The sequence below is a fragment of the Lepidochelys olivacea genome (assembly GCF_965140295.1).
Source record: "Lepidochelys olivacea isolate rLepOli2 genome assembly, chromosome: 3".
Lineage (NCBI taxonomy): Eukaryota > Metazoa > Chordata > Testudines > Cheloniidae > Lepidochelys > Lepidochelys olivacea.
Window position 1 is genome coordinate 421,220 of NC_140413.1, and position 17,349 is coordinate 438,568.

The following is a 17,349-nucleotide window of genomic DNA, read 5'->3' on the forward strand; positions in this document are numbered from 1 at the left end:
TGCGGAAGAGAAGAATGAGGGGGGATTTGATAGCTGCTTTCAACTACCTGAAAGGAGTTCCAAAGAGGATGGCTCTAGACTGTTCTCAGTGGTAGCAGATGACAGAACAAGGAGCAATGGTCTCAAGTTGCAGTGGGGAAGGTTTAGGTTGGATACTAAGAAAAACTTTTTCACTAGGAGGGTGGTGAAACACTGGAATGCGTTACCTAGGGAGGTGGTGGAATCTCCTTCCTTAGATGTTTTTAAGGTCAGACTTGACAAAGCCCTGGCTGGGATGATTTAGTCGGGGATCGGTCCTGCTTTGAGCAGGGGGTTGGACTAGATGACTTCCTGAGGTCCCTTCCAACCTGATATTCTATGATTCTATTCTTTGATTCTATGATTGGCCAAGTCTTCCCCCAACAGCATGGGGATGGAATAATCATCATAGACTGCAAAAGTCCACGTTCCTGACCAGCCCTTGTACTGGACAGGCAACTTGGCTGTAGGCAAATTGAAAGAGTTGGACTTGAAGGGTTGAATAGTCACTTGGATCTCTGGGTTGATTAAATTGGAGTCCACTGAGGAAGTGTGGATAGCTGACACTTGTGCTCCGGTGTCCCTCCACGCGGTGACCTTCTTCCCGCCCACACTCTCAGTTTCCCTCCACTCCAAGGGTATCTGGGAGGTATCTGGACCTGAGGACCTCTAGTGTGATTCCAGTGCAATGAACTGTAATCTGTTGGGGTTCTTGGGGCAGTTGGCCTTTACATGCCCCGGCTCGTTACATTTAAAACATCGTCCAGCTAACAATAAAAAAAAATGTTTAAGTACATCAGATGCAGGAAGCCTGCCAAACAATTAGTGGGGCCTCTGGCCCATGGAGGTGCTAAAGGAGCACTCCAGGAAGACAAAGCCATTGCTGAGAAGGTAAATGAATTCTTTACAACAGTCTTCACTGCAGAGGCTGAGGGAGATTCCCACACCTGAGACAGTCTTTTTAGGTGACAAATCTGAGGAACTGTCCCAGATGGAGGTGTCAGTAGAGAAGGTTTTGAAACAACTGATACATTAAACAGAAATAAGTCACCAGGACTAGATGGTATTTACCCAAGAGTTCTCAAGGAACTCAAATATGAAATTGCAGAATGACTAGCTATGGTATGTAACCTATCATTTAAATCAGCTTCTGTACCAGACGACTGGAGGGTAGTTAATGTGACACCAATTTTTTAAAAAGGCTCCAGAGGTGATTCCAGCAATTACAGGCCAGTAAGTCTAACTTCACTGCCAGGCAAAATGGTTGAAACTGTGGTAAAGAACAGAATTATCAGACACACAGATGAACACGATTTGTGGGGAAAAGCCAACATGGCTTTTAGAAAGGGAAATCATGCCTCACCAATCTATTAGAGTTCTTTGAGGGGGTCAGCAAACGTGGACAAGGGGGATCCAAAAAGAATGAAAAGTGGGGGGCAGGGGGGAGATGAAAATGTTCTTTTTCTTGGCTGGGCCCCCTGCTGTGCACAGGGCCCCCCCCAACTCTAAATCTGCCACTGCCTACACCCGCCCAGCCCCTGCCCCTGCCCTGCCTCTTCAGCTCCTGGGCTCTTCAGCCCCCTCTCCCAGGCCTGGGGCTGCCGCAGGGGTCTGTCCCCACAGCCAGGCTGCAGGGAGCGGGCCGACCCACTGCGCCCGGCGGGGGAGATGCATAGTGCCCTGAGCTGCTGGAATCTTCCTGCTTCCTCCTCCACCCTCCCGTCCTGCAAGCGTAACCCACACACCTCCTGGGCTGGGCTTCTGTCCCCTCGGGTGCACCGAGGCCACTGAGAGAGAGAGAGAGAGAGAGAGAAAAGGAGTCTGCCCACAGCCTTAGCTAAGCACCAGGTGGCTTGTAGCTCGTGCACTAAGCGCCAGAGGTCCCTGGTTTGATCCCGCCTGCCAGCGACCCATAAGGACGGTGTCGCTGCTGCCTCGCCTCTCCTCTCCCCAGAGCAAAATGTCCCCTGGCTCCTGCAGGGGTGGGGCGAGAAAGATGGGCCTGCTCCTGCTCCCCCAAGAGATGGGGAAGTGGGGCAGACATCCCATCAGAAAGGGTTTCCCTTAGTGGAACATCAGGGGGGTCAGATGGACTGCACCCCCAGCTGAATCGCCCAACCATGTGACCCTGCCCCTCACTGAGACCTCAGCCTCCCTCTCCCCAGCCCAGCCACACTGTCCCCCTCTGTTCTGGGGACCCCCCGCCACAGCGCTCCCACGGCCACACCGCTGCCTCCGGTTCTGCCACAGGCTTCTCCTGGATTCCCACAGCAAAGCCACGCTCAGTCAGCAGCCCCCACAGATCCTCGAAGGGCTGCCTGAGCAGCTCCTGGCCCCCTGCAGCTTGGAATACGGAGGAAATCCCAGGAGACAGGAGGGGAGCTAGTGTGCTCTTAGGCTGGGTACAGGGCACTGGTCCTGGGCCAACAACAGACACCCGCCACCCTCTGCTCTCTGGCCCTGCAGACCAACCTCCCCTCTGGCTCCCAGTTCATGCAGATCCCGCCAAACCTCAGCCCGGCCTGTCATTCAGACCACGTCACCCGCTCCTCCTCCCCATTTCATCCACTCTTCCTACACAGCCACCCCCATCTTCTCCCCGCCCCTCCCCAATGGGCCCACCCAACGGGTGCTTGTTGGGACACCCTTGTAGGCAGGCTCTGCCCCCATCCAAATCCATCCTGGAGTCCCACTGCAGGAAAAGGACTGAGAACTGACAGACTGGGGGGCCCAAGCGGTGTGCGGCACACAGCAGGTCCCTCTGGGGGCACTCCCAGATCAAGCCGTGGGTCAGCCCGCCTCTCAGCTGCGCATGTCACAGTCTTCCCCACACTTCCTCTTTGTCACTTGGACTGCGCGCTCTTCGGGACAGGGCTGAGCCAGGCCTCCTTCAGGCGAGCGCGGCGCTGGGCATGGCACAACACGCGCGGGGGGAAGCTTTGCACATGCCTATCCCTGGACGGCAACCGGGCTCCTCTCACGAGCACCTGCTCAGCAATGAGTGCGTGCGTGTCGGCATCATCCGTGTGCTCGTTTGTGCACGCGTGCCGGTTTGTGTGTGTGCCGGGGACTCGTGGGTCACACCGTGGCCCGTAATAAATAGCAAACCAGCACGGATTAACACAGACCCCGAGAAGAGCCGCTAGTGAATGTTGGCACCACTCTCGTTGTCAGCCGGACCCTTATCTGGCCTGCCTGCCTGCAAGGCACTTGGCCAGAGCCCTGGACCAGGAGTATCTGCTTAGATCCCCAGGCCAGACAGGCCCACTGCGATCAGCCAGTCTGACCCCCCTGTAGCGCACAGCCCAGAGGACTGCCCCACAGTCCTTCCGAGAGCAGCTGTTAGAAAAACAGCCAATCTGGACTGAAAAGTGGTCAGTGCTGAAGAATCCACCACAACCCCTGGGAAATTGCTCCAGTGGGCAATTCCCCTTATTTCCATGGATCGTGTTGTACCGGACTCTGCTAGACTGAAGAGCTCACTGTTAACTATTTGTTCCCCATGTAGGTACCGATAGATTGTGATCTAATCGCCCTGTCACGGGGTTTACGGCTCACCAGTGGGGCGCCTCCTTGTGGTTCATCTGGGGATTAGCTCTCAACCCATGTGATACTCTCTCTTCATGACTTGGCCCTTCAGCCAGCTCACTACAGTCCTCCCCTCCCACAAAGTCCCTCTGGATAAGCTGTCTCAGGCAGTCTTCCAGTCCACCTCCCAGGGGCCAACAGAGGAACCCAGGCCCGCCCACTATTCCAGCTTCCAGCCCAGGGACCCCGTGTCTAACAACAACCAGCTACACACTCGGACCCGGCGGCTGTTTCCCTGGGCTTCCATCCAGGTGACCAGAGTTTCCTCTGCTCCCGGGGGCTATTTCACCAGGACCGGCTGGAGGCACCAGCAAAGCAAACACTGCTTGGGGCGACGCAATTCCAGGGGCAACATTCCGGCCCCCCCTTTCCCTTTCTTTTTTCTTGCTTGGGTAGTTGCACTCTCAGAACTTGGGGCAGCAAAAACCCTAGAGCTGGCCCCTGTATTTCACCTGCTCTCAGGTTCTTGCCAGAGTTTGTATTTCCCAGGCAAGACCCCAGGGCTCACTCCCCCAAGGCCACCTGCTTGTCTCTTGGCAGCGCCCCTCTCAAGGGAACAGTTGCAGAACTCCTTCCTAGAGCCTCCTCTTGTGCCTTACGTCCTGGTTTTATACTTGCTCAGCTTGCCCCTGCCCAGCTGGGCATCATCAGTGAGACTGAGCAGATCAGCCCAGACTCTCTTCCAGGTGCAGCCTGTCGTGAGGTTAATGACCCTTTTTACCTACTCAGGCCTTGTGTGGAGTAGAAACCCCCTCACGCACTCCTTAACCTTCTCTGGGTTCAGCTAATCAGGCTTAGCAATAGGCTCTAAGAGCTCTCAGGCAGGTTTTCTAATCCTTTAATCCATCTCATGGCTCTTCTCTGACCCCTCTCCAATTGAGGAATATCCAAAGCTTAATTTGTAACGTAAAAGGTGCTGGGACTCAAGCAATTTTTTACATTCGTAACTGATGCAGCCCAGAGGTGCCAGGGCTATGAGCTGCCAAGCCCTGGCACAAATTAAGCACCGTGAACGTCCTTCTTGAATTGGACACAGTATCCCATCAATGGTCGCACCAATGCCAAATAGCCTCTCTACTCCTACTCAAGATTCCCATTTATGCATCCAAGGGTGGCATTAGCCCTTTTGGCCATAGTGTCACACTGGGAACCCATGCTCAGCCGATTATCCATCACGACCCCCAAATCTTTTTCAGAGTCACTATTTCCCCGGGTAGAGTTCCCCCATCCTGTAAATACAGCCTGCATTCTTGGTTCCCAAATGTATATATTTAGCAGTATTAAAAGGCATATTGTTTGCCCGTGCCCAGCTTCCCAAGCAATCAGTACCTGTTTTCTTCATTATTTACCACTCACCCAATTATTGTGTAGTTTTACATTTTCTTCCCGGTCATTAATAAAAATGTTAAATAGCAAAGGGAGCACCACGCCCCCCTCACCCCGCTTTCCTGGCTGCCACCTGTGGGAATCCCCAGTCGGTCACGGAGCACAGGACCTGCTCCCGTGTGCCTCCTCCAGGCCTGAGCAGCAGTGGCCTTACCCCTGTAGCCAGCCTGCGTGACTTTGTGGATGGAGATGGGGTGCCCAGGGCCAGAGTGAATAGATCCCTGCCCCGCCTGGGCTGAGCCCTAGGAGGGCCCAAGGCCATAATGAGTTTGAGGGTCTCCTTCCTTGGGCTGGAGGATGCAGGAGGGCCCAGCACCCACGCCAGAGTCCTTGGTGACCTGTGGGCTCAGAGGAGCTGAGCACAGTGCAACCCCAGACAGGCCAGCACAGCTTGGCACCAGATCTCTGCCCTACACGACGCAGCTGCAGAAACAGCCAAAGCCAGCTCCCCTTCGCGCTTGGGAATGTCACGTATGTGCCTGTCTGCACACCCAGGCACAAATCCTCTCCCTACCAGCATGCATGGATGCTAGTTACCCCACCCAGCCCCCACTGGCAGCCCTCTGCCCAGGGTGAAGCAGTCAGATGCAGAGGCCTACATTTGGGGAGGAAATGGCTTTACCTCCTCAACTCACACTCCCTTCAGCTGCTCGGGCCATGAAACACCCTGCGCTGGCCAAGTCCTGCACTGTGCCCTAGTGTCCCTGCTGGGCTGCTCCTACGAGCCCAGGCACCACGGAGCCAAGTCAGGGGTTGTCAAGGTTCCTCCCCCACTCTGAACTCTAGGGTACAGATGTGGGGACCTGCATGAAAAACCTCCTAAGCTTATCTTTACCAGCTTAGGTCAAAACTTCCCCAAGGTAACAAATATTACCCCCGTTATCCTTGGAATGGCCGCTACCACCACCAAACTAATACTGGTTACTGGGGAAGAGCTGTTTGGACGCGTCCTTCCCCCCAAAATACTTCCCAAAACCTTGCACCCCACTTCCTGGACAAGGTTTGGTAAAAAGCCTCACCAATTTGCCTAGGTGACTACAGACCCAGACCCTTGGATCTTAAGAACAATGAACAATCCTCCCAACACTTGCACTCCCCCTTTCCTGGGAAATGTTGGATAAAAAGCCTCACCAATTTGCATAGGTGACCACAGACCCAAACCCTTGGATCTGAGAACAATGAAAAAGCATTCAGTGTTTTACAAGAAGACTTTTAATAAAAAATAGAAGTAAATAGAAATAAAGAAATCCCCCCTGTAAAATCAGGATGGTATATATCTTACAGGGTAATTAGATTCAAAAACATAGAGAACCCCTCTAGGCAAAACCTTAAGTTACAAAAAAGATACACAGACAGAAATAGTTATTCTATTCAGCACAATTCTTTTCTCAGCCATTTAAAGAAATCATAATCTAACACATACCTAGCTAGATTACTTACTAAAAGTTCTAAGACTCCATTCCTGTTCTGTCCCCGGCCAAGACGACTACAGACAGACACACAAACCCTTTGTTTCTCTCCCTCCTCCCAGCTTTTGAAAGTATCTTGTCTCCTCATTGGTCATTTTGGTCAGGTGCCAGCGAGGTTACCTTTAGCTTCTTAACCCTTTACAGGTGAGAGGAGCTTTCCCCTGGCCAGGAGGGATTTCAAAGGGGTTTACCCTTCCCTTTATATTTATGACACGCCCCCCAAATCTCAGCTAGGGTGAAACACTGGCTGGGATTTCTTCCTGGAGCTCTAGGAAAACAGAGTTAATAAGACACATGCATCTCTAAATATACTACCAAGTACATAAAGACTAACAATATTTTCCACATCTCAAGGACGATTTTAACCAGTTGATTCTGGGAAACTTTCACGGGAGAGTGCATCAGCCACTTTGTTAGAAGCTCCTGAGATGTGTTGGATGTCGAAATCAAAATCTTGGAGAGCTAAACTCCACCGAAGAAGTTTTCTGTTAGTTTCTTTGACGGTGTGAAGCCACTTTAGTGCAGCATGGTCGGTTTGCAGGTGGAAACGCCGTCCCCAAACATATGGGCGTAGCTTTTCCAGAGCGTAGACAATGGCATAACATTCTTTTTCAGTGACTGACCAGTTGCTTTCCCTCTCAGACAGTTTTTTGCTGAGAAACACTACAGGGTGGAATTCTTGATCAGGTCCTTTCTGCATTAAAACTGCTCCCACACCACGCTCGGAGGCATCTGTGGTTACTAGGAACGGTTTGTCAAAGTCTGGGGCCCTTAGTACAGGGTCAGACATGAGTGTCGCTTTAAGCTTGTTAAAGGCCTTCTGACACTTTCTGGTCCACTGAACAGCATTTGGCTGTTTCTTTTTGGTTAGGTCTGTCAGTGGGGCAGCGATTTGGCTGTAGTGCGGTACAAATCGTCTGTAATAACCGGCCAAGCCTAAGAAGGATTGAACCTGTTTCTTTGACTTTGGGACAGGCCACTTTTGGATAGCATCCACTTTGGCCTGTAGGGGGCTGATAGTTCCTTGACCCACCTGGTGTCCAAGGTAAGTCACTCTGTTTAGGCCTATTTGACACTTCTTAGCCTTAACAGTTAGTCCTGCCTCCCTTATGCGCTCAAGGACTTTTTGTAGATGTTCCAGGTGGTCTGCCCAGGAATCCGAAAATATGGCCACATCGTCAAGGTAGGCGACTGCATATTCTCCTAATCCCGCTAGGAGACCATCTACAAGTCTTTGGAAAGTGGCGGGTGCATTTCGCAGCCCGAAAGGGAGTACATTAAATTCATACAGCCCGAGATGTGTGATGAAGGCTGACCTTTCCTTGGCAGATTCATCTAGCGGTACCTGCCAGTACCCCTTGGTTAAGTCCAAGGTAGAGATGAACTGGGCCCTTCCCAGTTTCTCTAATAGTTCATCAGTGCGTGGCATTGGATAGTTGTCTGGGCGAGTTACAGCATTTAGCTTACGGTAGTCCACGCAAAAACGTATTTCCCCATCTGGTTTGGGAACTAGAACCACTGGAGATGCCCATGCACTTTCAGAGGGGCGGATTACACCCATCTGTAACATATCCTGGATCTCCCGTTCTATAGCAGTTTTAGCTTGAGGAGACACCCGGTAAGGTTGGACCCTAATTGGGTGAGCATTACCTGTGTCAATGGAGTGGTATGCCCGTTCAGTCAGTCCTGGGGTGGCTGAGAACGTTGGCGCGTAGCTAGTGCACAGCTCCTGGATCTGCTGTCGCTGCATACGCCCAAGGGTCATGGAGAGGTTCACCTCTTCCACACCACCAGCACATTTCCCTTCGTAATAGACACCTTCAGGCCACTCAGCGTCGTCTCCTCCCTGGGCTGTAAACTGACAAACCTTTAATTCTCTGGAATAAAAGGGCTTTAGAGAATTAATATGATACACCTTAGGCTTTCGGTTGGAGGTGGGGAATGCTATGAGATAATTAACAGCTCCCAGGCGCTCCTGGACCACGAATGGCCCTTCCCACGATGCTTCCATTTTATGGGCCTGGAGCGCCTTTAAGACCATGACCTGGTCTCCTACTTTGAAGGAACGCTCTCTGGCATGTTTATCATACCAGGCTTTTTGCTCTTTTTGAGCATCCTGTAAGTTTCCTCTAGCAAGGGCTAAAGAGGTTCGGAGGGTGTTTTGTAGGTTGGTTACAAAGTCCAGAATGTTAGTTCCTGGAGAAGGTGTAAATCCCTCCCATTGCTGCTTCACCAACTGCAATGGCCCCTTAACCTCACGGCCATATACAAGTTCAAATGGGGAAAACCCTAAACTGGGATGTGGTACAGCTCTGTAGGCAAAGAGCAACTGCTGCAATACTAGGTCCCAATCATTGGAGTGCTCATTTACGAATTTACGTATCATGGCCCCCAAAGTTCCATTAAACTTCTCCACCATGCCATTTGTTTGATGATGGTAAGGAGTGGCAACCAAGTGATTTACCCCATGAGCTTCCCAAAGGTTTTTCATAGTTCCTGCCAGGAAATTAGTCCCTGCATCTGTGAGGATGTCGGAGGGCCAACCTACCCTGGCAAAAATGTCTGCTAGTGCCTGGCACACACTTTTAGCCCTGGTGTTGCTTAGAGCTACTGCTTCCGGCCATCGGGTGGCAAAATCCATGAAAGTCAGTATGTACTGCTTTCCTCTGGGTGTCTTTTTCGGAAAAGGACCCAGAATATCCACAGCTACTCGCTGAAATGGAACTTCAATGATGGGGAGTGGCTGGAGAGGAGCTTTGACCTGGTCTTGGGGTTTTCCCACTCTTTGGCACACCTCACAAGACTGGACATAGGTAGAAACATCCTTGCCCATTCCCTCCCAGTGGAATGACCCCCCCAAACGGTCTTTGGTCCTGTTCACCCCAGCATGGCCACTAGGGTGATCATGGGCTAAGCTCAAGAGCTTGGCCCGGTATTTAGTTGGAACTACCAACTGTCTCTGAGGATGCCAGTCTTCCTGGTGTCCCCCAGAAAGAGTTTCCTTGTATAAAAGTCCTCTTTCTACAACAAACCTGGATCGATTAGAAGAGCTGAGAGGCGGTGGGTTGCTCCGTGCCGCCGTCCAAGCTCTCTGGAGGCTTTCATCTGCTTCCTGTTCGGTCTGGAACTGTTCCCTTGATGCTGGAGACATCAGTTCCTCATGGGATTGTGGACCTAGGCTTGGTCCCTCTGGAAGCGATATAGGGGATGGAGCTGTTTCTGTTGACTGTGAACCGCTCTCCGCTGGTGTACTATGTTGGGATTCAGGCTCCGGCTGAGCCTCTTGTGTAGGATTATCGGCTGCTGCCAGTTCAGGTTCGGTGGGGCCCTCTGGTGTTGAGGTTGCAAGTACTGGATTCAGTGCTGGCACGGGGTCTGGTGTTGGTTGTTCGGCTGGTTCCGGTTCTGGGACTGGTTCCGTCTGGGTCTCTGGGACTGGATCCACTACTGCTGTTGCAGACATTGGCCTGGGGTCCGGGTCCATCACCTCTGACCGGGCCCTGATAGAAGTTTCCGGAACAGAGCTAGGCCTCACGGCTTGTTTAGCCTGGCTGCGGGTGACCGTTCCCACCCTCTTGGCCTGCTTCACGTGATTGGCCAAGTCTTCCCCCAACAGCATGGGGATGGGATAATCATCATAGACTGCAAAAGTCCACATTCCTGACCAGCCCTTGTACTGGACAGGCAACTTGGCTGTAGGCAAATTGAAAGAGTTGGACTTGAAGGGTTGAATCGTCACTTGGATCTCTGGGTTGATTAAATTGGGGTCCACTAAGGAAGCATGGATAGCTGACACTTGTGCTCCGGTGTCCCTCCACGCGGTGACCTTCTTCCCACCCACACTCACAGTTTCCCTTCGCTCCAAGGGTATCTGGGAGGTATCTGGGCCTGTGGACCTCTGGTGTGATTCCGGTGCAATGAACTGTAATCTGTTGGGGTTCTTGGGGCAGTTGGCCTTTACATGCCCCAGCTCGTTACACTTAAAACATCGTCCAGCTGACGGGTCACTGGGGCGAGGAGGGTTGCTGGAGAACGGGGTGGTGGGACGATAAGGGGTCTGGAGGGTTCTTTGAGAGGTAGGTGGGGCTTTGGGCGGCCCCCGGTAATAGGGTGTGGTCTGGGGTGGTCCCTTCTGGTCTCCGCTCCAACTGCGACCAGTTTTCTTCTTCTCTGCCACCTCCACCCATCTGGCTCCAATCTCTCCTGCCTCAATTACAGTTTTGGGTTTCCCATCTAGGATGTATCTTTCTATTTCCTCAGGAACACCCTCTAAGAATTGTTCCATTTGCATTAGGAAGGGCAAATTTACTGGAGATTCAACACTTGCTCCTGATATCCAGGCATCCCAATGTTTCACAATGTGGTAGGCATGTCGGGTAAATGACATGTCTGGTTTCCACCTTAGGGCTCGGAACCTCCGACGAGACTGCTCGGGTGTTATCCCCATTCTGACTCTCGCCTTGGATTTAAACAGTTCATACTTGTTCATATGTTCTTTAGGCATTTCAGCTGCCACCTCAGCTAAGGGTCCACTGAGCTGCGGCCTCAGCTCTACCATGTATTGGTCAGTAGAGATGTTGTACCCAAGGCAGGCCCTTTCGAAGTTTTCTAAGAAGGCCTCAGTATCATCACCTGCCTTGTAGGTGGGGAACTTTCTGGGATGGGAAGTGGTACCTGGAGAAGGATTGCTAGGGTTTGTTGGTATATTCTGCTGGGCCTTTATCCTCTCCCTCTCCTCCACATGCTTCCTCTCTTTTTCCCTCTCCTCCTCCACATGCTTCCTTGCCTCCATTTCCCTCTTGTGGGCAGCCTCTTGGTGTTGTTCTGCCTCCCTTTCTTGTTCCTTCTTCAGCTGCATGAGTTCTATCTGTCTTTCATGTTCCCTTTGTTTTTCCTCAGCCTGAAATTTGGCTAATTCCAGCTGTAGTCGAGCTGAGGATTTGGCCATTCTAACCTCTCTGTTTTTAACTAACTTTACACCCGAGGTTTAGAAATAAACAAACAAAACTTGACTGTAAAATTTTGCTGTGCTGGAATAGAATACCTATTCTCTGATAGTGATTGTCAGCCTACAGAAAAAGACAATTCCCTTGTCTCTGCTCTGGGCCCAAATTAAAGCAAAAAACCTCCAACTACTTGGAAACCTGCTTACCCAGCCCAAAGAAGAAAAAAAATTTCTTTTCAAACCTGTGCTCCTTGTAAAACAAAAAAAAAAAATCAAAATCCTAAAAAAACCCTGCCACTTTTGTCTCCAGGCAAATGGGTAGAGCACACACCCCCTATTTACTTTTAGGAAGAAAAGAAAAAAAAAAACCTCTGGGTTGGAAGACTGTGAATTTCCCTGCAGGAGTTAAGTACCCTGCCTCCAGGCAAGAAAACCTGCAATTCACAAGATAATCCCCTTTTGTCTCTGCTTGGCCACAAAGCAGAGAGAAACCAAGCTGCTTTCAGTTTCAAAGCTGCCTTCTGGACTTCCTAAAAATTCCTTTTTAAAATCTGTATTTCTAGTTCAAAAAATCTCAACTGGATCTCAAAATGATTTCAGGTTAATCCCACCTCTGTGCCACCATGTCAAGGTTCCTCCCCCACTCTGAACTCTAGGGTACAGATGTGGGGACCTGCATGAAAAACCTCCTAAGCTTATCTTTACCAGCTTAGGTCAAAACTTCCCCAAGGTAACAAATATTACCCCCGTTATCCTTGGAATGGCCGCTACCACCACCAAACTAATACTGGTTACTGGGGAAGAGCTGTTTGGACGCATCCTTCCCCCCAAAATACTTCCCAAAACCTTGCACCCCACTTCCTGGACAAGGTTTGGTAAAAAGCCTCACCAATTTGCCTAGGTGACTACAGACCCAGACCCTTGGATCTTAAGAACAATGAACAATCCTCCCAACACTTGCACTCCCCCTTTCCTGGGAAATGTTGGATAAAAAGCCTCACCAATTTGCATAGGTGACCACAGACCCAAACCCTTGGATCTGAGAACAATGAAAAAGCATTCAGTGTTTTACAAGAAGACTTTTAATAAAAAATAGAAGTAAATAGAAATAAAGAAATCCCCCCTGTAAAATCAGGATGGTATATATCTTACAGGGTAATTAGATTCAAAAACATAGAGAACCCCTCTAGGCAAAACCTTAAGTTACAAAAAAGATACACAGACAGAAATAGTTATTCTATTCAGCACAATTCTTTTCTCAGCCATTTAAAGAAATCATAATCTAACACATACCTAGCTAGATTACTTACTAAAAGTTCTAAGACTCCATTCCTGTTCTGTCCCCGGCCAAGACGACTACAGACAGACACACAAACCCTTTGTTTCTCTCCCTCCTCCCAGCTTTTGAAAGTATCTTGTCTCCTCATTGGTCATTTTGGTCAGGTGCCAGCGAGGTTACCTTTAGCTTCTTAACCCTTTACAGGTGAGAGGAGCTTTCCCCTGGCCAGGAGGGATTTCAAAGGGGTTTACCCTTCCCTTTATATTTATGACAGGGGTTACTAATGGGTTTGCTGCATCTCTCCAGCTGGAGCCTCAGGCTAGTTCCCTGCCCTTGTTTCAAATCTCTCTGGGTCCTCTTGCATCAACCAGTCCCTCTGCCAGTCCTGTGCCTCCCATCACCTCACTCCCATGCAGCCCCTGCTCCAGGACCGGCTGGGCCGGATGTTCAAACACACCGTGCCCTGTCACTCTGGGCGTGCACTAACATCTGTGCAGGCTGGTAGGGACAGGATTTGTGCCTGGGTGTGCAGACAGGCACATATGCGACATTCGCCAAGCACTAAGGGAGGCTGGCTTTGGCTGTTTCTGCAGCTGCGTCACATTGCTCAGAACAGAGACCTGCTGCAAAAGCTGCTGTGGGAGTTTCTCTGCTGCTATTTCAGAGCTTATTCAGGAGGTGAAAACAAAAGCAGGGTGAAGGGAAAGCAATGCCCAGAGTGGTGAACACCTGTCATGGTGGGGCTGGGGCCCTGCAGGAAACCCAGTGAGTGGGAATCCTCAGGCAGTCAGGGCGCTTAGGGAGCCCTTAAAGATCTCTCCTTAGATGGGCAGGGACCACATCTCCTCTAGCCCCCAGCACAACAGGCCACAACCAACAACTGGAGAGGCACTGGAAGTGGCTACATCAGGCTTTTGCCTTTGACAGGACCTTTGCACTCTGGAGCGGAAACGGGAATGTGCTTTAAAACATCCCTGGGAGTGGGCAGTGCTGCCGGGGCTCACGGCTGCAGTCATCGTCCGCTGCTTTCATGCGTGGCCTGGGTTTGCGCCCCTTTCACATGGAAGCCATAGCATCCACCAACACTGGGGTTCACCTGGACTGCACATCCCCCTTCTGGGTGCTGCAAACCCCCAGGGCTCCACAGCCTTTCAGCCCTCCTCCAGTAGGAAACAATTTCTACTTATCGGAAAAGAAAACACCAGCACAAAGTGGCCACTTTCCAGCTGGCTCAGCAAAGGATGGCCTGGCCTGGAGAATGGCAGGGCTCCCAGTTTGGCCTAGGAGGAGGTCCACTGGGCTGGGAATCAAGGCAGCAGGTGTCCCTAGCTCTCTGCCCTTTGCACCCTTATCACTGAGCAAGGAGGCTGACAAGCATCAGTCCCTCCATCCTACAATCAGCTCTCAGAGGCTGCAAAAGGTCACAGCTGGCAGAGCAGGGAATAGAACCTATGCCTCTGCCATGGGAGACCCACGAACGGACCAGCTGAGGGAAATTTGGGCTGCTGGTACATCCTGTTCGCTGGGGCCCCACCCTCTCCCATTTAACTTTATTTACATAGACACTAAGCTGCTTTAGGGGGACCTGAACTGAGGCCCTGGTACAATTGTCTCCCCCTCATCAGCCCTGCCCATGGTGCCTCCACTTCCCCACCCTGCCTCTCAGAACGATTAGGCCAAATCTGCGTGCTTGGCTATGCAGTCTGCGCACGCTGCGAAGCCCGGTCAGGCCGTGGCAGAAGGGCTGTTGCTATGGACATCCTCAGATGCCGGTCGTTGTACAGGCTGGTTGGAGCTGGGTCCCAGGCAACGAAGCAGCTCGGTAATTTTATAGCGCACGAAGTGATCTTGGTCTTGTCCCCGCTTTCCTGCACACTGGCTTTCTGCTCCCTCTCCTGGTTCACAGCTAGGCCACCGGCCCCAGTCAATGTGACTGTTACACACCTGAAGGCAAACTCCGCCACCGTCTCGTGGGATGTCCCAGAAGGAGACGTCATCATTGGCTATGCCATCTCACAGCAGGTACACCAGGCTCTGCCCCCAAGGTGTCTCTGCCCCTCGTCCCCATAGCCTCCACACTGCCTCCCCTTCCCTTGGGGAGGGCTTTCCCGGGAACCCCACCCCACCCGAGGGATGCACCATGAGCAGTGCTGGCCATGGGTTATGCAGGCTCCTTCTTCCTTTTCTGGCCATCCCACTGCTGGGGCATCAGCTCCGACCCCACCCATCTCTCATCATCCTCTCTGGGGCCAGCAGGCCATCGGGCCTCCAGGGGGTAGGACTGACTTGGCCCCACCCTCCTGGCCACCCCCACCTTGAAACCCCTCTACAAAAGGGGTGTGCTTCAGGCCAGTCTTGAGCCCCATCCCCTCCCTGCTGCCCTGGGCAGGGTCCCCACTCTGGGCGGGGCTTTGCGAGGGAGGAGTTTGTCCGTGTGACTGTACAATGGCATGGGGGGCTCTAGAAATACTGCTATTCACATGACTATCGCTGCCCTGCATGTGAACAGCCCAGCAGAGTCTCCTAGGAGCTCAGAGATCACCATGCCTCCACCCACCCATGCTGGCGACTTGCCCTCACTAACCCGTTTCCAGAAGGGCAGGGGAGCCCTCCCTGTGACTGACAGTGTCTCTCCCACTCTGGCAGCGGCAGGACGGGCAAATGCAGCGGTTCATCCGGGAGGTGAACACCACAAACCGGGCCTGTGTGCTGTGGGACCTGGCGGAGGACGCAGACTACATCATCCAGGTGCAGAGCATCAGCCTACATGGAGAGAGCCACGCCAGCAAGAGGGTCCATTTCCGGACCCTGAAAGAGACCGATCGCCTCCCCTCCAACAGCTCCAACCAAGGTAAGGGCAGAGCCCTTGCCACACGCTCTGGTTGGGAGATTGGTCACTGGGCCCTGCGAGAAATTCCCTGCAGGGCCCCACAGCCCACGGAAGCAGGTTCTGGGAACCGAGGGGAGTCGGGGCTGCCACGCGGGAATCCCCATGGGGGCAGCTAGGGCTGGTGCTGTATTGCAATGCCGAGCTACACAGGAGCCCTGATTAAAGTCAGACCCCTCGCTGTTCAGCCTGCCCCCGATGAGGGGGCAGAAGGGGGGGATGGCTTGCAGAGGGGCTGGAAAGAGGCTCCTGGGGGCTCTTGGCAGGGGCTGGGCCCGGCCCTGGAGAGGAGCCATCTGTGCTCAGTGCAGAAGCCGCCTCCGCAGAAGCCTTTCGTTCCCCACTGCTCGCTCAGGGCTCCTGAGGCCGGGCTGCTCAACGGGGGACAAGGAGACCCGGCTAGAACCACGAGGCTGTTGAAATAGCTCATGCAGTGTCCCAGTGTGGCAGGTTTGTCAGTCTGGGAGCGTCAGGAGCAGAGGCCCCAGGACCAGAGGCGAGGGAGTAAAGCCACGGCAGGACCTAGCACAGCATCTCTGGTATTACAGCCACGCAGGCGGAATAGAGGCAAGCCTCTGCCCAGCGTGGAGCCGAGCTCCACAGGAGACACAAGGCCGGTGGGGAGACATTTCCTGCTGCACAGCCCAGACCCAGAGCGTCTGGGGCATCCTGCCGTGGGGTGGCACCTGCACAGGTTCCTCCACTAAATCCTGCGCCGAGGCAACAGAGGTGAGGGTGATACGCAGCCCCTCGCTCCTGGAAAAGCCCGTCCTAGAGAGGCGCAGCGCTGCCTGGCCTGCAGCCTTGCCCGCGCTGGACACCTGCTAACGTCACCCAAGCTCCCCCAGTACAGAGCAGGGGCAGAGCAATGGGGACCAGCTCCCTTGTCGTGTTGGGCTGCAGGGTGCTCGTACCAAGTCTCTGTTCCCACCAGCTCCCTGCAGAGGGTCAGTCCTGAGGGTGGAGCACTTTTCCCTGCTGGAGGAAAGTGATGGGGCACGCTCACTTCTCGTGAGCGCCTCCTGTTGGCTGGGTGCGACCCTGCACTTTCCATTTCTGTGCAGCCAGCGCCCCGTTGGCTGTCGCCCTGATCAGGCAGGTCCTCAGTGGCTCAGCCCCCCAGCCAAGTCACTCGGTTAATAGGTGAACGGATGGATGAACCCCTTCCGGGGGAGAAGGTCCACAAGGACCTGTCCCAGTGCTTATCTCTGGGCTTAGTTCTCAGCTACTCCTGGGCTTGATGTCCATGCCTGCCCTGATACAGAGCAGGGCCCCCAGCTTCCTGCCTGGGAGCTCTCTGCCTTTATGGGTTCTTATTGCCCCGCTCTGCAGCCAGGTCACTCCTTGCAGTTAAGTCCCCTTCCAGGGTAACAAAGTCCAACAAAAGGCTGGCCCTCTGCAGGGTCTTCAGCCCTGTTTAAACTCCAAGCCCCTTTCTTGGGCATTTAATGCCTTTTCTCCTCTCCTTGGGGCTTAGGCCACTCCTCTGGGGGGAACCTGGGCCTGCCTCACTACTCTGCGTCCCAGGCTCCCAACTCAGCATCCCTGTAGACAGCAGCCATGTGCTGCTTCCCTTTAATGGTCACTGCTGCCTTCCCTGGGCTGCTTCTCACTCTGTCCCGTCCCATCACCTCCATGGGGTGTCACTGCCCGCCCGCCTGCTTCTGCTCCCAGCCAGCAACTGGAGATGCAGCCTTTGCAGTACCTTTTAACTGAGTCTGTTGTGCTCTGATTGGCTGCTTCTCTGCAGCCTCTCTAGGCAGGCCTGGAGGACCCA

At 52.9% G+C, this 17,349-nt stretch overlaps 1 protein-coding gene across 3 annotated transcripts in view; it reads left to right on the forward strand.

Annotated features, from left to right (window-relative positions):
• The window catches only part of FNDC4 (fibronectin type III domain containing 4), a 54,397-nt gene that overhangs the window by 21,879 nt on the left and 15,169 nt on the right, over positions 1-17,349 (forward strand). For 2 of the 3 annotated variants that reach the window (XR_014710813.1, XM_084623128.1), the window contains exons 1-2: positions 12,737-14,707; positions 15,332-15,536. Coding sequence is in view for 2 of the 3 variants with exons in the window: in XM_084623128.1 (XP_084479254.1) it covers positions 14,438-14,707; positions 15,332-15,536 (475 nt within the window). In the remaining variant the exon portion in view is untranslated. Of the gene's footprint in view, positions 1-12,736; positions 14,708-15,331; positions 15,537-17,349 lie in introns of those variants that run through there. The other variant, XM_084623129.1, reaches the window with a different exon arrangement.